Raw genomic sequence first — 20,289 nt, forward strand, 5'->3', positions numbered from 1 at the left:
AATAAATAGTGAACCAGCTGTTGAAACATCAGAACTTCCAGCAGTATTCAAAAAAGGTTAAAACAGGCTACAGATTGAAAGACATCCAAGATAGCCCCTCTCTGGAAGATGGGTTGTAACTCAGTGGGTAAAGCATCTGCCTGGCATGCAGAGGTTCCAGGGTCTATCCCCAATGGCATCTCCAGGAGGGCTGGGGAAAAACTCCCCGTCTGACATTCTGGGCAGTTCTGAGTTACATGGACCCCAAGGGTCTGACTTGGTACCGGGCATCTTCCTTGGTACCCATGACTAAGTGGGCCTTTAGTTGATTCAGCTGCTGGGCGCTCCTGATGTCCTTCTCAGGATCTGTGAAGCAGGTAAACAACTGCAACCCTCTCTCTCTCTCTCTCTCAGACCTGCACGTGCTGCTACTTGAAGATCTCCTGGTGCTTCTGCAACAGCAGGATGAAAAGGTGGTTCTGAAGTGCCACAGCAAGATGGCGCTGGGTTCCTCGGACACCAAGCAGACATTCAGCCCTGTCCTCAAGCTCAACGCGGTCCTCATCTGCTCCGTAGCCACAGGTACAGGAGAGGGCTCGCTGTGCGTCCGGTGCTTGATCCTGGAGAGCCCTACTTTGGCCTGCACTACAGGCCAGGCAGCTTTGCCCCAAGTCCCTGAGTAGGAAGCAAAGAGTTTGCTTGACTCAGAGTGGTTAGGATGGGAAGAAAAGGTTTCCACGGTGCATTCTCCCTCCTTCCTTTAAAAGAAAAGAGTCCTCAGGTCCTGCAGGCTCCTTGTAGGCATAAGAACATAGCAAGAGCCCGGCTGCTGGGCCAGGCCAAAGGAGGCCCATCTAGTGCAGCCTCCTGTTCTCGCAGTGTCTGACCAGACGCCCCAAGGGGATGCCAGCAAGCAGGACCTGCGAGCAACAGCAGTGCTCTCCCTACCTGCGATTCCCAGCAACTGGGACTCGGAGGCAGTAGCCGTGAATAGCTGTGCCCTCCATGAATCCGTCTAACCTATTACAGCGCTCCAAGTTGGTGACCATCCCTGCCTCTTGTGTGAATGAATTCCAGAGTTGAGCTGTGTGTGCAGAAGTCCTTCCGATTGTCTCCCCTGAATCGCCCAAGGTTCAGCTTCCTTGGATGACTCCAGTATTATGAGAGGGAGAAGAAAACTTCCCTCTATCCACTTTCTCTGCATTATGCATGATTTTACACTCTTCAGTCATGTCCTCCCACCACCTAGCATAGCAGCCAGAATGATGAGGATTATTTGGGTCTTCTAGGTCAGTGTAACTGAACTTCCAAGACTAAACTCGGGAACGTTCTTGGGCGAGAGAAAGATTTCTTTGAGGGCAGGAGGGAATACCTGCCCAGGATATAAACTCATGTATCAGAGGAGCATGAAAAGACTTTTCCCTACTTTTCCATGTTTCCTCGTTTTAAAGGTTGAAATCTAAACAAACAGGGCAGCCCTGGTGTGTTGTCCCTTCCTCCATCTTGCCTCTCTTCTCTGTTCAGATAAACGAGCTCTCTTCATCATTTGCACATCTGTATTGGGACCCCAGATCTACGAGCTGGTTGCTTCAACAACTTCAGAAAAGAATATGTAAGATTTTTACCTGCTTGTTGTTTTTCAGCAGGAGATGAAGAAGGTAATGAGTCTGCGGTGATGAGTCAGGAAGAGCACACAGGCTGCTGAGGGGGAAGGGGAGGGTGGGGAGTTTGTTTGCTTATTACACTTATATCCCATCTTTCCTCCAAAGACCTCAAGATGGTGTCCCCCTCCTGATATTATCCTCACAACAACCCTATGAGGTAGGTTAGGCTGAGAGAGACAGTGACAGGTCACCCAGTGAGTGGGGATTTCAACCCTGGTGTCCCAGGTCCCAATCCAACAGGCCTGCCCTCAGGAGGACTTTGAGGGGGATTCCAGATGGGGAGGGGCTTACATGGCAAACGGGTCATCCAGATCGGAATTTTCTCTGTGTAGGGGTGTGTGGCACGTCTATCTTCCACACTTTCCTGGTTTTTCTGAGTCATGGATATTTGTTGCTATTCCGCGGCTTGCAGTCTGTTCCTGTGGGCAGAGCTTGACAGAACGCAGCCTCCCCTCAATTGCTCCTCTCCCCCCACTTCCATTTTCCATTAAAAAAAAGTATGGGATGGCATTCTGATACCAACAGTGTCAAGTGTTTCTGTAAGTCACTTTGAGTTCACCTTTGTGATAAAAGCAGAGCTTGGAAAAGTTACTTTTTTGAACTTCAACTCCCATCAGCCCAATCCAGTGGCCATGCTGGCTGGGGCTGATGGGAGTTGTAGTTCAAAAAGGTAACTTTTCCAAGCTCTGGATAAAAGCAACTAATAACTTGCGTTTTGCAAGTTGACCCTACTTGTTTTTACTTTGTGTAAATCGCTTTGATGTTTTTAATGAAATTGTGGTGTAGAAATATATTTATAAATATTTATTTATTTATAAATGAGCAGCACTGGTTCCACAATTCCAGGGAGGGCCTGGAAGGACTCTCTGCCTGAAACCCTGGAGAGTTGCTGCTAGTCATTGTAGGCAATACTGAGCTGAATGGGCCAAGGGTCTGACTCGGGGGAATGGTGCTTCCAATGTTGCTCTTTGTGCGGAGCTTGCAGGTGCCAGACCACGGCACAGATTTAAGAAACTGAAGTGAGCCAGGGTGGTGTCATTGGGTTAAGCCCAGAGCTTGGAAAAGTTACTTTTTTGAACTACAGCTCACATCAGCCCAATCCAGTGGCCACGCTGGCTGGGGCTGATGGGAGTTGTAGTTCAAAAAAGTAACTTTTCCAAGCTCTGGTTAAGCCCAAGAAGACCTAGATTCAAATCATCCGGCGTGAAGCTACTTTGGTGATTCTGGGCAAATTGTTATCCTACCTCATAAGGTTGTTGTGAAGGTACCAAGGGAGAACTACGGCGGCTCCTTTGAGCGCCTTACAAGGAAGCTGGATGTAAATGTAATAAAGGAGTTGGAGCTTGCATCATGGATGGAACAAAGATGTCCCTGGAACTGCGTCCTGACCTGGATCACTGTCTCCCCCCCCCCCGCCCCCCGGCGGTTGTTCTTTGCAAAAGTTTAAAGAGAGCATCTCTGGCACCAAACCTGATTTTGTAGCATGGTGTAAGGGGTTAGAGGGTTGGGTGAAGACCTGGGCGCCCAGATTTAAATCCTTACCTCCATGCATCTCACTGGTCACTGATTCTCACTCTAACCTACCCTGCAGGGTTGTTGTGAAGATAAAATGGGGAGGGGGAAAAACCACATTATGCCATCTCGAGCGTCCTGATGTAGCTCAGTCAGCCCCAGCCTGCGTGGCCCATTGTAGGGGGATGATGGAAGTTGTAGTCTAACCACCCCTGGAGGACCATTGGTTCCACATCCCTGCAGTAAGTGACCCACTGAGCTTCATGGGTAAGCTGGGAAACTGAGGGCCTAAAACATAAGAGTTAGAATAAGCAGGGATGGGGAACCTGCTGTGGCCTTCCAGATGGTGCTGGACTCCAGCAGCCATCCGCCCCAGCCAGCATGGCCAATGGTCAGGGGTGATGGGAGTTGGAGTAAACTGTAAAGGTACACAAGCTCTGTCCTCCATGTTGCACCACAGCTTGCACGGTTACAGCTGCCACATAATACTCGTTCCATGCTTGTAAGAAATAGTTCTTTTAGTGTGGCAGCTTTGGAACTCCCTGCGTATTGATGTTGGGAAGGCGATTTCCCTGTATTCTTTTTGATGCCTGCTTAAAAGCTGAATGCTGGAAGGGTCAGGACAGATGAAAGAAAGTGCTTCTTCACGTAGCAGTGCAGAATTAAAACTATGGAATTCACTCCCACAAGAGGCAGTGACAGCCACCAGCTTGGATGTCTGTAAAAGGGGATTAGACAAATTCAAGTAGGATAAGGCTACCAATGGCTACTTGCCACGATGGCTATGCTCTGCCCTCCACTGTCAAGCCAGTCTGCCTCTGACCCAGGACTGTAGTTATCGAGGCTATCGGGGATTCCTAGATACCTTGTTTTTCGGGGAGCAGGGGCTCTATATCTCCAGTATCCTACGGGTCAATGAGCATGAAAGAGGATGGTGTTAGCCCTGAGAAGAGTCTCCTAACCTGCTTCCTTGTCCCTTCCTGCTGTTTGGAGCCAGAGTGAAAGGAGGTGAGTCAGCCACTGAGAAGACTCTTTTCAGTAGCTAACACTCTGGTGCTGATTGGCTCCTAGGGAGAAGGCATTTACAAGGATCTCATCTCAACCCAGCAGCAAAAGGGAGGGGGGATGGCTGTGACTATGATGAAGAGACCCTGCACTTCTGAATTTGCCACTATGCTACTGCTCTGAACATACTACTTGCTTGCGATCACAAGTCGGAGGAGAGAGCTGCTGTTGCAGTCAGGTGAGGTCCTGCCTTTGAGCTCCCCATGGACGCATCCGGCTGGCTGCTGTGAGGACAGGATGCTGGACTAGATGGGCCTGATCCAGCAGCCAGGCTCTCTCCATGCCTGCAGACAGTCGAATTGAGTTGAACCGGGAAGGCGGTGGGGCGGGCTTGCTCTGCCGGTCCCTGCTCTTTCCCTCCAGGGAGCAGCAGAGGGAGCTGGCCTGTGCCCTCACGCAAGATGGCGGCAACTGCGTCGCTCCTTCCGCTTACCCGGGATGGGCGTTGAGGGCGGAAGTGCCTGGCGACAGGAGGAGAGCTGTTGGGGCGAGAGACCCCAGGAGACGCGCCCCAGCACGGACTGTTACACGGCAAACTGGGACCCTCTCGGGGAAGAGGCTTATTACCGGTCAGTGAGCGTCTCTTTCGTTCTCCCCCTCCCTCAAGAGCCTCCTGCATGGCAGGCAGTGTGCACCCCTCCCCCCCAAAGAAGACCTCCTCCCTCGGATTCTCACCCCTCCCCCAGGCCCCCTGCTTTGACACTCCCTGGGATCCCCCCCAATGTTTTCTCTCTCCTCCCCGCCAAAATTAAACACCCCTTTTTCTCCCGCCCCCACCACCTCGATCCTTTGCAAAATCCTCCAAAACGTTTGAAATGAACCGAATCTGCAAGGTCGTCGTGACGACGGCTCTTTTGCACTGTCGGTGCCGGTCCCGCGCGCTGCCTTGAGCTCTGTGAGACAAGCGGGACGCAAAGGCGCGGAGGGTGCACCTCCTGCCGCAGCACCGGTTTCTCCTTGTTTGTGTTTTCTTAAGGTACAGTATGGATGTGAAAGTTGGACTGTGAAAAAAGTGGGTAAGAAGAATCAACTCCTTTGAAATGTGGTGTTGGAAGAGAGCTTTGCGCATACCGTGGACTGCGACAAAGACCAATAATTGGGTGTTAGAACAAATTAAACCAGAACTATCACTAGAAGCTAAAATGATGAAACTGAGGTTATCATACTTTGGACACGTAAGGAGAAGACGTGATTCACTAGAGAAGACAATAATGCTGGGAAAAACAGAAGGGAGTAGAAAAAGAGGAAGGCCAATCAAGAAACGGATTGGTTCCATAAAGGAAGCCACAGACCTGAACTTACAAGATCTGAGTAGGGTGGTTCACACGACAGATGCTACTGGAGGTCACTGATTCATAGGGTCACCATAAGAAATAATAAGTTGTAATCGACTTGAAGGCATAGAACACCAAATCTGCCTCTTGAGGCAAAAGTGTCATTCATGCTTAGCTGGCGTGGGGCCCTCCAGATGTTTGAGGACGACCCCTCCCATCCTCCCTTGGCCATTGGCTGAGCTGGGAGGGGATGATGGGAGTTGTAGTCCCAACTGCATTTGGCGACCCAGCACTGAAGGACACCTGCTACAGTCATTGGCTGCAGCTCTCCAGAGCTCCAGGCAGGGGACATTCCCAACCCTACCCAGAGATTGAGTGTGGGACCCTTCCCCATGAAAAGCAGATTCTCTGCCACTGAGCTACAATCCCTCATCCATGAGACTTCAACAGGCATAACTCGGGACACACGTCTTTTCTCTTACCCTCTTTACACTCGCCGTTCTCACCTGAGATGTATATTTTTAGGACCCGCTCTGGGTTTTGTGATGTGATTTTAGGTTAACTTTTTTAAAAACAGTTTTCAAACTGCTGCACTGGGACCTTTGTGTCATGGCCCCGTCAGAGGACTCCTCAGATGAGGATGACTCGGGAGTAACAGCAGGAGACACGGAGGAGCCTCCTGAGAATCCAGCTCCTTCTGCCGCTCAGCTGCAGAGCACCCCAGGGACAGCAGAGGCCCTGCAGCCAGACACAGACAGTGAACAGGATACTCCCCCCTCACCTGCAGAATGTAGACAGCAGAAGGTCAGGGAGAAGAGAGGCAGGCCTGTCTCCTTAAGGCCCAAACGCTGAGGGCTCACACCTGCTGTCCATCCTGCTCTTTATAAGGCACACCTTGGCTGCAGCTTGTTGCTGACTGCAACGTCAGGCGTGGCTTTGTGTAGACCTAGTTTCCCTGCAGCATCTCTTTGACTGACCTCCTTGGCAATTGATCCCGGACCTCCACTGACCTCGCTTCTGGACTTCTGACTCGGCAAGTACGCTTCGGATAGGCCTAGCAGATTTACAACCCGACTGCTGGCTAAGGACTTTCCTTCCCTGCCAAAGACCCAGGAATTTCCAGCCCCCCCTGACACTGCTGATGCAGTGTAGAGCTGATACTTTGGGTGGAGGGCAGGTATTTAATTTAATTGATGACGATGATGATGTCTTTGTAACCAATGAGGTCTAGAAACGTACTTTCCTTTTTTTATGAACGAGAACTGAGATTCTCAAAAATTCTGGTCAAGTTGCATTCTGCAGCAGAACTGCATAACAGTTTGCAGCAGATTTGGAGATTTTCAAAGAGTTTCCCCCAGGCTTTTCTATAATTCTTTTTTTTCCTTTTTTCTCCCCTGCAGGAAACTAGATGTGTACAGCATGGGCTGGAACGTGAGTGAGGACTTGCGAGACTGCTTGGTTGCTGCTGCTCCCTATGGGGGCCCCATTGGTACGTCAAGGACCAGGTTCCCTTCTTGGGCAGCGGGAGGCGTTATGGTGTCAGCTGCTCCTTTATTGCTGAAAGGTTTCCTCCCTGCGGCCCTGTGTCAGTCATTTCCCAGGACATAGGGCCTGTGTGATGTATTATTATTATTACTATTTGATTTATATCCCACCCTTCCTCCCAGCAGGAGGCCATGGCGGCAAACAAAAGCACTAAAAATATTAAAACATCATAAAAACAAACTTTAAAACACATTAAAACATCTTCAGAAATGTTACTTTAAAAAAGCAATCAAAACCTCTTCTAACATTAAAAACATTTTAAAAAAGAATGTTTAAGAACATATTAAAAAGCAATTCCGACACAGATGCAGACTGGGATAGGTCTCAACTTAAAAGGCTTGTTGAAAGAGGAAAGTAGCCAGTCACTCTCTCTCTCCGTCTAACGTACCCCACAGGACTGGTGCGAGGCAGCCCTAAGATTCTTGGAGGAAGAGTGGGATCTGTAGAAATAAACAGGGGCCTAGGAATAGGGCCCGCTGTTAATTGGAGGCACTAGGGCAATCTGCCATTCTCAGAATGGCTATTAGCCGCAGTGGCTATGTTTTCCTTCCACTGTTGGAGGCAGAATGCCTTGAATACCAGTTGCTGCGAATCACAAGCGCAGGTAGTTTCTGTTGCACTCAGGTCCTGCTTGGGGGCTTCCCATTGGGGCATCTGGTTGGCTACTGCGAGAACAGGAAGCTGGACTAGATGGGCCACTGGCCTGATCCAGCAGGCTCTTCTTATGTTCAACAGAGGAAGGAGAACATAGTCATTGTGGCTAGTGGCCATAAGGGATGGGTGAAAAATTCTGAATGAATGAAGTCTTTATTGTTCAAAGCCATGGGCTACCACAATTAAACAGATATAAAAGGAAGATACAAAATACATATTAAAAAAGAGATCATATTACAAGAAAACACAGTTCAACAACACAGAGTGGAAAAGCAGCGGTACAGTTCAAGTAAAAGTTTCCTCTCGTGAGAGGGAGATACCCTGACCCACCCCATGTCTTACTGTGTAGATACTACGGTCAGACTAGCGCAGGGGCACCTCCCGTTCGTCCCACAAGGTGTTTTAGGTAACTTACTCTTACTTTGGTGAAAAATTCGATTCAGTTTAGATTTAAAGCCAAATTGATCAAGTCTGGATTTAAAGCCAAATTTAGCTTCCTGGGAGAGAGTAGAGCAGCAGCCCTTTGCATTGGTTTTTTAGTGCAGGACTGAAAGGAGAGTGTGAAGGCCTTTGGCCTGTTCTCCTTGGTTGCAACAAGGATTCATGGCACTTATCGGCCCTGTTAAAAACAAGCAATGGGACAAAATCCTCAGTTAATATACAGTACATAATAACAAACCTTCCATTTGTATGTAATCTACGGCATTCTCGGAACAAATTAAAGTTTTGTCCATGCTGCCTTAATCGGGGACATTTCAAGCCAGCACACACAGGACTGTCTGAAGAACATAAGACGATCCCGGCTGCTGGACCAGGCCAATGGACCATCTAGTCCAGCATCCTGTTCTCAGAGTGGCCAGCCAGATACCCCCATGGGAAGCCCACAAGCAGGACCTGAGTGCAAGAGCAGTCTTCCCTCCTGTGGCTACCTGCAACTGGTTTTCAGAAGCACGCTGCCTCTGACTATGGTGGCACGGCACAGCCATCATGGCTAGTAGCTATTGATAGCCTTTTCCTCCATGAATTTGTGTAATTCTCTTTTAAAGCCCTCCAAGTTGGTGGCCATTGCTGCCTCTTGTGGGAGTGAGTTCCATAGCTTTACTGTGTGCCGCATGAAGAAGTACTTTCTTTTGTCTGTCCTGAATCTCCCAACATTCATTGGATGCCCACGAGTTCTAGTGTTACGAGAGAGGGAGAAACGCTTTTCTCTCTCCACTTTCTCCATGCCAAGCTATGCTTCTGGAAAATACTCAAGGCCAGTTTGTTCGGCCAGCAGAATCAAGTGGTTAAGTTATCCCTTGATTGTACCACTGAGCTGCAAAAGAAGGGGTGCACGTTTGGACGTTCCCGTGCGGGGGAGGGGAGGGGAAGAAAAAAAAATCTCCCTGCAGTTTGAAACCTAGCATGTCAAGGAGATAGTGACTGGCCCTTTCTTTTTGGATTGTCCCTGTGCATGGACTTGGATTTGGTTTCATCTGAAGCAGGACTGTATCGTTGCGTGGTGGTTTTTGAGACTGAAGGGCAGGTTTTCATCTCTGTTGGGCTACAGCTGGACACCATTTTGAATCAAGATGGCAGACGGAACCTTTCAAAACAGCACCGATTTTTTTCGTTTCTTTGAATTCCCAAGCAACGTCAAGTATGAAACTGCTAGTAATAATATAATGAAAGAAACTACCCAAGGAATTAAATGAGAGCTGGGAACGGGTAATTGGAGACTTGGCTTCTCTCCAGTTTTTTTTTCCAACTCTTCTTATCTTTTAGCTTTGCTGAAAACCAAGAAAGAAAAATCTCCCAGTTCCCGGCCGCCTCTTGAAATCTATTCCGCCTCTGGGGTCCTCTTGGCTAGCATTCCAGTAAGTAGGATGCTTACGTTATCGGTGATGTGCAGCCATCAGTAAACACTGCACTTTGCAGAGTAACACCAGCAAAAAGGGGGAGGGAGGGGGAGGTCAGTTCTCTGCCCCCAAGCGGTTACAATTCCAGCAGCGAGGGCAACAGAGGGAGATGAGAATGACTGGGGAATGCAAGCGTTACGAGGGATGAATAGGAGCAAATGCAGTTGCATGCACTTGGGTTTTGTTCCAGCCGGGGAATGAGGACTTTGGGAGTAAGCCATAGGCTTCCTGGGTTTGAGGAGAGATAGCCCTGTGCAGTGATTCTGGGAGGGAATTTCCAGCCTAGGGTCAGCAAGGGAAAATGGGATTGTGGTTGGCTGGGATTTGTACTTGGCAAAGCTCTCTGGGTTTGAACCCTGTGCTGTTGAAGCAGAAAGCGCAGTATGGAAAATAAAAGTGCCTGTCACTGCTTGGTTCTCCTCCTCCCACAGTGGAAGAACTGCCCGGCTGTGCATCTTGGCTGGACAACCAGCGAGGACCTCCTCTGCATCCAAGAGGATGGCTCAGTCCTCATCTACAGCCTTTTCAGCATGGGAAATGTAAGTGGCCTCAGAGAGAAGGGATTACAGCCCACTCACTGTCTTTGCCTTTGGACATCAGGTGGAAGCAGGGCCGGGTGATGGGGAACTGGGGCCTGGCTTGGAACACTGCAGGCTTCTCGTCCTCATGGCTGCTAAGCGTAAATTTGCAGGAAATGTCTGCTGAAGGTTCCAAACCCAAAGTGACCGGGGGAGGGGTGTCTTTGGGTTGGGACTTATGGGTTGGGTTGGTTTGCTCTGCAGGTTCATTGTCAGTGAGCCATTAGTGTTCCTTCAGCAACTAAAGGCTAAACATAGGGATGGAAATGAAATGTATTTTTTGCAAGAGCTCAGCTGATAGAAAGAATTGAGGTTACATTATGTTGTAAGTGACCCTGAATAGCTGGACAGAAAAAGTATTACCATGTTTGGTAGAAACTTTTTTTTAAAATGCCTTTCTACCAAACTTAGTGAAGCTTTTTTTCTCTTCAGCTCTTCAGGGTCTATGACATTGTTATTGTTGTTATTACTACATTAATATCCGACTTTTCCTCCAAGAAGGTCATTGCGGTGTGCACACTTCACCCTCTCCCAATTTTATCCTCACAACAACCCTGTGAGGTAGATTACTGAGGGACAGTGACTGGCCCAAAGTCACCCAGTGAGCTTCATGGCTGAGTAAGGATTTGAACTTTGATCCCCAGGTCCTAATCCAGCGCCCTAACCACTACACCACACTTCCTCACTTCTTTCTCTCAGCCCACCTCTTGCAAAAATACATTTCATTTCCCCCCTGTTTATAATCATAACATAATATAGTACAAATAGGAATTACATACATTTGTAAATAAAAACAGGTTATTAGTTCTTTTGACAATAGAGAACGTACGGATTTTTTTACTTTGTTTCATAAAGCATAAACAAGGATTACTTCAGATTTTATCACTAAATAATATTTACATTTGTTCCTTTGTTTTTATAATGATCGGTAAAATGTACCAGACTTCCCCCAACTTTTTTTCAGAATACTTAAAACAGTGTTGTGGGACAGCTTCAGTCAATAGTCAATAGAATATGGCTCCAGCTAGTGTCAGCACCTGCCATCTCTTGAAGGGGGAGGGAATTCCATAATTTGCTTTTGACATGAATATTCCCAAATTAGTGTTTATACCACCAGCAGCATCAACCCCCTCCGAACCCCTTTATTCCCCCTACCCATGAAAATGAAATTAATTATCTCCCCCCATGTTATCTGTTTCATTATTTCTGTTTTCAATATTTATATCCTGCCTCTATAAAATATTAATGGCACCTTACAATTATTTCAAAATAATGAAAACAAAGTATCAGTAAAACCAACAAGGTTTAAAAACACACACCCTAAAAAGTTTTTAAAAAGCATTAATAGTAGCAATCAAGTGAAGGGTAATAACTACAAAAGCTCACTGAAATAAAACAGTCTTTGCTGCCTTCCTAAAAGTGAGGCTCTTCCATATCTTGGGTGCTACAGCTGAACTGACCAAGGAATTTCAGAAGGAAATCACCCTGTGATTTATAGATTACAGCAAAGCCTTTGCCTGTGTAGATCATGAAAAACTATGGAATGCTTTAAAAGAAATGAGGGTGCCACAGCATCTGATTGTCCTGATGCACAACCTAAACTCTGGACAAGAGGCTACAATAAGGACAGAATATGGAGAAACCAACTGATTCCCAATCGGAAAGGATGTGAGACAGGGGTGTATTTTATCACCTTTTTTGTTTAATCTATATGCAGAACATACCATACAGAAAGCGGGATTGGACCAAGATGGAGGTGTGAAAACTGGAAGGAGAAATAACAATAATTTAAGATATGCAGACGATACCATACTACTAGTAATGATTTGAAACGAATGCTGATGAAAGTTAAAGAGGAAAGCACAAAAGCAGGACTACAGCTGAATGTCAAAAAGACTAAAGTAATGACAACAGAAGATTTATGCAACTTTAAAGTTGACAATGAGGACATTGAACTTGTCAAGGATTATCAATGCCTTGGCACAGTCATTAACCAAAAGGGGGACAAAAGAAATCAGAAGGAGGCTAGGACTGGGGAGGGCAGCTGTGAGAGAACTAGAAAAGGTCCTCAAATGCAAAGATGTATCACTGAACACTAAAGTCAAGATCATTCAGACCATGGTATTCCCTACCTCTTATGTATGGATGTGAAAGTTGGACAGTGAAAAAAGCGAATAAGAGAAAAATCAACTCATTTGAAATGAGGAGTTGGAGGAGAGTTTGTGCATACCACGGACCACAAAAAAGAGAAATAATTGGGTGTTAGAACAAATTAAATCAGAACTATCACTGGAAGCTAAAATGATGAAACTGAGGTTATCATACTTTGGACACATAATGAGAAGACACGATTCATTAGAAAAGATAATAATGCTGGGAAAAACAGAAGGGAGTAGAAAAAGAGGAAGGCCAAACAAGAGATGGATTGATTCCATAAAGGAAGCCACAGACCTGAACTTCCAAGATCTGAAAAGGGTGGTTTATAGCAGATGCTATTGGAGGTTGCTCATAGGATCACCATAAGTCGTATTCGACTTGAATGCATATAACAACAGAACAGCTGAACTAGCTCTGACAGCAGGGGAATCCACAGCAGGGCCTAAGATGATGAGTGAAATTGATTTGGTTTTTATTCCATGCCATCATTTGAGCAGGGTAGTTCATGGGAAGGGAGGAAGTCTAGGCCAGGGTGCAGGTACTGTCATCTCCTGATGATGACCATCAAGGATCTCGGAGAACTGTTGGGGCAACCCTTCTTCCACTTCCCTGGGGTTATTAAAACATATGTATCCTGAAAGAAGGCATAAGTAATGTTATGTTATCTTGAGAATTGTTATTCTGAGAATTGTATTTTATTGATGTATTGTATTTTATTGATGTATTATGTTTCATGTTTTTTGAAGCCGCCTTGAGGGCCTTTTGGCTGTAAGGCGGGGTATAAATTTAATAAATAAGCCCAGGCCAGGGAGCTTCTGCCATCAGTTGGCCTAAGAGGACTCTTATTATTTTATGTTGCATACCATTTATTTGCTTTATTATTTTAAAATTGTAAACCACTGTGGTGTAGCTGCTACAATCAACAGCCCTCCAACTGCATTTCTATAAGGAAACAAGAACAACAAAGCAATACACGAAAAGGCCAGATAACATGGCACTGCCCTGCACTGCGATACCCTACTCTGTCAGTTACCCTCCCCCCTGAAATACTAATATCAACACTGGCCTATTTTGCATGTTTTCTCAATTACAGTATCCACCCCATGCAATATGGATATACTTAGGGACATAAGCTAAGTCAGACATTGGTCCCTCTAGCTCAGTATTGTCTATACTGACTTAGCAGCAGCTCTCCAGAGTTTCAGACAGGGATCTCTCCTAGCCCTGCCTGGAGATTTCAGGGTTTGCACCTAGGACCTTTTGCATGCGACGCATGTGCTCTACCACTGAGTGATAGCACTCTTGTGAATGGTGGACACAATGGATTTTATTTGCATAAGCAGGGTAACCTTTAAGATATTTACATTCCCCACCCCAAAAATCTTTTTGCATGAAGTTAGTTACAGCATAAACTCCCATCTTTGCTGCTGTTTTTGCTTTTGGGTAGACAATCAGAAGTGTAATGGCACATTCAGAAGTGCAGGGTCCCTTCATAATAGTCACAGCTACAGCCCCTTCTAAGATTATGCAACTTTCTAAGATTATAGAATAATCTGGCCAGGTCTGAATGCTACTTTTGTCTTCTCTATCACTGTCCCCATTCGACGGTCCTTTCTCACTGTCAGAGATATTGCTTGAATTGCTGAATTCAGTGTCTGCACGTTTATCTCCTGCTGTACCAAACTGCTTGATGTAGGTTTTTTATTATTGTTATTATTCAATTTATTTATATATTGCATTTTCCACAAATACACACGTGCTCAAAGCAGTTCACACAAACAGTCCGAATGCTGTAACACAGCAACACATAATAAAAAGTACATCACTGTTACATTAAGAAAAAAATATATACATCTAAGTATACATGAGAATAAAGCTCAACAAAAAAGCCAAAGCAAAAATATTTGAAAACTAACCCCCAAGCTGATACAAAAACCTTTTCTATCCCCCTGACCCCCATAGCTCAAGCCAAGGGCCAGAAAATCTTCTGAAAGAAGCTGCATTTGAAGGCTTCCAGGGCTAGCGGGTGGGGCAAGGCAGGTGCAAGTAGCCCTCCTCTGATGATGAGATGCTGTCATCAGGGTTCACTGTCTCTTCTTCTGTTACAGAATTCTCACTGTCCACATCTTGACTTTTTGAAGTAGGAACTCCTTTCACTCTGATTGTCTCCAATCAGCAGGAAAGGACAAGAGAGCAAGTTAGACTCTTCTCGGCAGCTAACACACTCCCTTTTTACGCTGATTGGCTCATAGAACGCTGGAGACTTAGGGACCCTGCTGGGACCTGGCTCCTTAAAAAGTAAGGGATCTAAGTTCTCCTGAGACCCTGGATGACTACACCCCTGGTAGACATGCTACTGCCTAGTTGGCTACACTAACATCCTGGATTTCTAAATTGTTTTCTCTGGGCAGCAATCACTTCTCTATCAGGGAAGACTAAAAACAGTTACTCTGGCAGCCCTTCTCCATTGTCTGAATCTAGAGAGAAAATGTTAGTGACACAGGCATGAAGAAAGACCCAAAAATGGCTTCAAAATGAACCAGGAAGTCTCTTCTCTGTTGTCTGGAAAAAGGACATCCGGGTTCATTTTGAAGCAGTTCTTAGATCTTTCCTTAGGTTTGTTTGATTCTGACTTTTTCCCCTAGCACTCATCACTCACAGCTGACCTCACTTACCTGGTGCACCACTAAGGGTTAGGATTAGGTTTTGGTCTATGAATTAGGCAGGCAAATGTTCCCCAATAAAATCCACTACAGGCGTTGGCCCACACAAAGTACCATAGCATGAGGAGTCCAGAGAGCAATGTCAGGCACAAGAGGTCAGACCTGAGTCAAAACTTAATCCAGTGGCAGCATTAAGAGTCAGGGGGCCAGCAGCTGAGGTGATCTAGTAGAGCAGAGAACAGGTTTAGGAATAGGGAGCTGAATGGCATACGTTGTTTCAGCAGCTGGCTTCCTTCAGCTGCCCTTTCTCTTGAGGAGTACCATTACTTTTGAGGAGCCCATTACTCTACAGGTTTATGCTCGGTCATCAGTCATCTGCCTGGGCTTGGACATTCTGGCTCTGGTGCTCTAGAGGGCTAGGAAGTGACTTGACTGCCCCTTTTGACATAGCTGAGAGTCCTTCCCTGGTATTCCTTGGAGGCAGGCCTGGAGAAGGCTCTCCCAGCATACCGGGGTCTTCAGTGCTGACACAGGAGGACTCCGTGTGCTCATCTGTGTCTTTGGTCATTAGGAGGTCTGCATCTTCATTTGAGGATTTATTGTCAAGTGTTAGGATCTGATAGGACATTTGGCTAAAAACAGTGAAGGTGGTAGCAAACTCGTATCTCAAAATGCAATTGTGTCTAATGGTGCCTGCATATTTTGCTGCCCTTGCATGTAGTTCTGTTTCAGCATTGGGAGCACCACCTTGTGAAGCTCTCCCTATGCCCCACCCCCTCCCAGAGACCACACCCTCCTTGAGTTCTTTTGCGCAGCTGGAAGGTGTCTTTGAAAGGTGATAATCCCTCTTGGTTGCCTGGAAGGTGGATAGAGAGATCTGTGGGTGTTTGTGTGTGTGTGTAGTTGTAGAAACCTCAGTGTGGCTGAAATGTCACTGGCATTGGTTGCTAGTTCATTTCCAGGGCCAAATTAAGGTGCTCATGCTAGTGTTTAAAGCCTACATGCCAGCATCTGAAAGACTGCCTCCTTTCCCACAGAGCCCCTTGGATGTTAAGATCAGCAAAGGGGACTCTCTTGGTAGTTCCACCATCCTCAGAATCATAGAATAGTAGAGTTGGAAGGGGCTTATAAGGCCATCAAGTCCAACCCCCTGCGCAATGCAGGAATCCAAATCAAAGCATTCCCGACAGATGGCTGTCCAGCTGCCTCTTGAAGGCCTCCAGTGTCGGAGAGCCCACTACCTCTCTAGGGAATTGATTTCATTCTCGTGTGGCTCTAACAGTTAGGAAGTTTTTCCTGATGTCCAGTCAAAATCTGGCTCAGGGGAGGGCATTCTCTGTGGCAGCCCCTAAGTTGTGGAATTCCCTCCCCACAGAGGCACATCTGGCACTTTCATTGTACAGCTTTTGTCATATGCTGAAGAGGACACACCTCTACCTGGCCCTTGACACCTGAGATAATCTATTTTTAGGACCCACTCTAATTGTGATTGTAATTTGTTTTTGATGTTGTATTTTTCATCATTGTGACCTGTCCTGGGACCTCGTGGTGAAGGGTGGGTAATAAATCTAGTCGTCATAATCATCACCTCCATCACCACCTACTGTACAAAGGTGAGAGTCACAGCCATAGCTCTGTCCACTTTTGCTTCTGGCCCCAGCCACCATTTGCAGGTGGCCCCAGGAGGTCACACATGAGGTAGTGTAGCCCTCAGGCTGATAAAGGTTCCTCAGCTGTGGTGTAAAGCATGTGTAGATGAGCTTGGCTGTATAGATCCAAGTGTTGGACTTCAGATATGGGCACAGATTCCCACTCGGCATGAAGCTCTTTGGATGCCTTTGGGCTAGTCACTCAGACTGGCCTATCTCACAGATGTGTTGTAAGGATAAAAGAGGTGTGTGTTTGGGTGTGTGTGGAGCATTATGTACACTGCCTGCAACTTCTTGAAGTGAGACATGAAGGCATGGAGGAGAGGTAATATATCTTTAGACACAAGCAAGAATTAACTGGTGGCAATTGCTGTCATTGACTGGTTCAGAGTTTCCCAACCTTTGTCATAATGACACCTGATTCCTGCTTGCACAGACACACATAATTGTATCCTGGTTTACACAAGTCTTTCCCTATATATGAGCAGTCCGGACCATCCCCCAGTATGTTCTTTGACCAGTCTGTTCAAGGCTATGACCAGCTGCAATTCCTTTACTGCCACTCCAGTGGGAGAAGTAGTGGCTGGTGACCATGATGTGTGAGTCACATGATGCAATTATCCTGTCCATGGTGCCGTCCATAATAAACAGACATGCTTGGGGAGGCAGGAGTGGGGAGGCATTAAGGAAGCAAATGTGTGATGCAGCAATTCAGTATTCATTAATATGGTGTGAAGTAGGATCATAGAGAAATAAGCATTTAAAGAGGTTGCAGACAAGTTTCCTATGTATGGTCCCCTTTGTGTGCCTGAGTATGAGCCAGGAGTGATCACTTGTAGAAAAGTAAAGTGTGGGTGGTGGTTGTTTGATCATCTCAAAAAATAAAGTGGGGCACACTTGTAAATGAAGGTGGCACTTACTGGCTTGAATTTTGAAAGGGGTCCAAAGTAAAAGTGGGAGGTGGGAGGCAAAGCTGCCACCCTATTTTTTTTCAGTTTATGGTCAGGAGGTAAAGCTCAAGACGTTCCTCCTGAGCTGGTCGATGCCATGTATGTTCATTTACAGTGATGGGAGCTTTCCCCTGCATATGCAAATTGCTGGAGCATGTGTGATTTGCACTGGTGATACTAGTGACAGGTAAAGGGTTAAAGACCCCAACCTCCACACTAGGACCCCAATCCAGATCAGGGCTCCCATGCTGACCATTTGTGTTTAAAATGAATAGCAGCCCTTCGATTTGCTTTGGGATTATTGGGGTTTTTTACACCTGCTCGATGCTCCCTCTAACTTTGGGTCTGTGCATCAGATTGGCATATTGCTTTGTCATGATGGTCAGGCAGTGCAGGCAGGGAGAGAAAAATAGGATAGGCTGCCCTAGTGGGCGTCCTGAGGCCATGTGCATGGTGTAGAGGTGCTGCTTAACCTATCTCGCATGGGCAACCAGCTTGAGGATCTGGGGAGGAGAGCATGGAGAGCGTCTTTTGTGCCCTGGGGGCTTCATCCTTCCTAATGCTGGATAGTGGTGGTGGTGGGGAGCGATCAGGTGCTAGGGATCTTTATTTGGTATAGTTAATCAAGCTGTGACCCCTTCTCCCCTTCCCCTTGCTGCCATCCCACAAATCTTGGTCTTCTGTCTTCCATTCCTGGAGTGTGTGGGGCAACCTTTGCACCACCTACTATATAGCCAGTGGTGGCTCCATGTCAGTGGGGCAGTGAAATCCACTCTGAGTTTTAGTACCTTGGACAGCTCCTTGAAAGCTGGGGCTAAAACCCGGATTGGACTCACTACCCACTGACATCGGGGCCACCAGTCTTCACTGTCTAAAGGCTTGTCCTCACAGCTACCTAGCTGCTGAAAAACAGCAGCGACGTTCAAGATGATGTTCACAGTCGCTGGATGTGACTAGCATCTTTCAGGAAGGTTTTGTTCAGAATGGGGGGGGCAGTATGTGTGAAGGAAGTGCATCTTTGTTGAGGAAACCTCTTTGGGGATTTTGAGATTTCAACTGGCATTTCCTGTACACTTTCCCCCAAAACGTATATTTGCAGCCTGAGGACTAGAAGTTTACCTCTATTTTAAAAGTTGGAATTCTCAGGAAGTAGGTTCCTGTGCCCAGCACTACACTTACCACTTCTACTGGACTACAGCATGCACACAGAACACACAGAAGCCTGAGCCAGTTCATTTGAGACAACCCTCCCAAGGCAGTTTACAATAAGAAAATGGCAAAACAAACTATAATGCCAGAGCGCTTAAAACAAGCCACCCCTCAACCCCCCCCAACAGATGTACAGCAGTAGTAAGGAGGACCTACTTGCTGTCAAAATGTGGTCATATGACCACCATGCACAAAACACATCACTTCCAGCCATGTGACTGAGCACATGGCATCTGTTTTGACAGCTGGTGATGTCACTGCCAGTCATGTGATGCTTGTTTTGATGATGTCCTCGAGCACATGGTGGCCACATGACCACATTTTGAAAGCAAGTATGTCCACCCTACTACTTACAGCATTAGGCATTAAAATCAGTGAAAAGCTTGGCAAAATAGCTGCCTAAAAATAACCAACAAGGGGGCCACAAAGTCCACAAAAGTCGTGCCCCTACTGAAAAAACCCTGCCCCACCCCAACCTAACCAAACAAGAACACAGGAAGCTGCCCTATACTGAGTTAGACCATTCCTCCATCTACACTGACTGGCAGCTGCTCTCCAGGGTTTTAGGCAGTGACACTCTCCCACCCCTACCTGGAGTTGCCAGGGGTTGAATCTGGGACCCTCTGTGTGGAAGGCAAACATTCTGCCACTGCTCTGGCTTGTCCCCAGGCCCAGTCTCCAAGAGGTCTTCTGTATCTTTAAAAGTTGTGCAGGGGGAAGGGAGGATTCCACCTTGTGTTTTTTCCCATTACAGTGTTGCAAGAACACCTGCACTTGGCTGATTTTCTCTTCTCCTAAAGATACAGGATCAGTCTCAGGCCCTGAACGTGGCAACCCTAACACACACACACTTCCCCAGCTCCTCAGGGTAGAGAGGATATATTTGCATCCTTTTAAACCAACTTGTTTGTTTCACGTGCCAGAATAGAGTTGTCTGAATATTAATTATGGTTTCAGCGAAGTTCATCGGTTGAACTTGGAGACTGAGAATCCTGCCTTCACTTTCAGCCACCTGCTTAGATTGTCAGTGTTTATCTGCTTGAGTGAACTTAAATCAGTTTCTCTAAGCATATGTTAGTGCTCAGAATGAATGTATAGCCTGCCGTTAGCGTATGTAGCCCAATACTGAAAAACAGAGGGGACTGTATCACTTTCAAGGTGATTTCTCCTATCAAGGACCCCACCCCCTTTCAGGACTCTTCTGTCTTCCACCCCCTCCCCACTTCAGGGATCTCTCCAGATGCTTCCAGTTTGGACACAGAGCACACTGGTGTCCCACCCGTTGCAGTGTTCTGTTCTGTTTACGCTACACTGGAATGATTAATGGTATTGTGCATTGTAACTAAATTGTACCACCATTATCACCAGGTCACTGGTGACAACTAGATATATCATCTCAGGGGTTTATATACAGATAACAATTTTACCTACGTGAATAAAGGTGAGGCTGGATGTTGGCAACCAAGAGGTCTTCTGTACCTTTAAAAGTTGT

General features: G+C 46.6%; 1 protein-coding gene across 8 annotated transcripts in view; it reads left to right on the top strand.

Annotated features, from left to right (window-relative positions):
• Positions 1–20,289, top strand: part of LOC133386194 (vacuolar protein sorting-associated protein 16 homolog) — a 32,633-nt gene that overhangs the window by 9,760 nt on the left and 2,584 nt on the right. For 6 of the 8 annotated variants that reach the window (XR_009763085.1, XR_009763082.1, XR_009763084.1 and 3 more), the window contains 5 exons: positions 394–561; positions 4,227–4,789; positions 6,895–6,983; positions 9,458–9,549; positions 10,023–10,130. Coding sequence is in view for 3 of the 8 variants with exons in the window: in XM_061629878.1 (XP_061485862.1) it covers positions 4,659–4,789; positions 6,895–6,983; positions 9,458–9,549; positions 10,023–10,130 (420 nt within the window). In the remaining 5 variants the exon portion in view is untranslated. Of the gene's footprint in view, positions 1–393; positions 562–4,226; positions 4,790–6,894; positions 6,984–9,457; positions 9,550–10,022; positions 10,131–11,886; positions 13,144–20,289 lie in introns of those variants that run through there. The other 2 variants (XM_061629879.1, XR_009763081.1) reach the window with 2 other exon arrangements.

Source organism: Rhineura floridana, chromosome 5 (genome assembly GCF_030035675.1).
Source record: "Rhineura floridana isolate rRhiFlo1 chromosome 5, rRhiFlo1.hap2, whole genome shotgun sequence".
Lineage (NCBI taxonomy): Eukaryota > Metazoa > Chordata > Lepidosauria > Squamata > Rhineuridae > Rhineura > Rhineura floridana.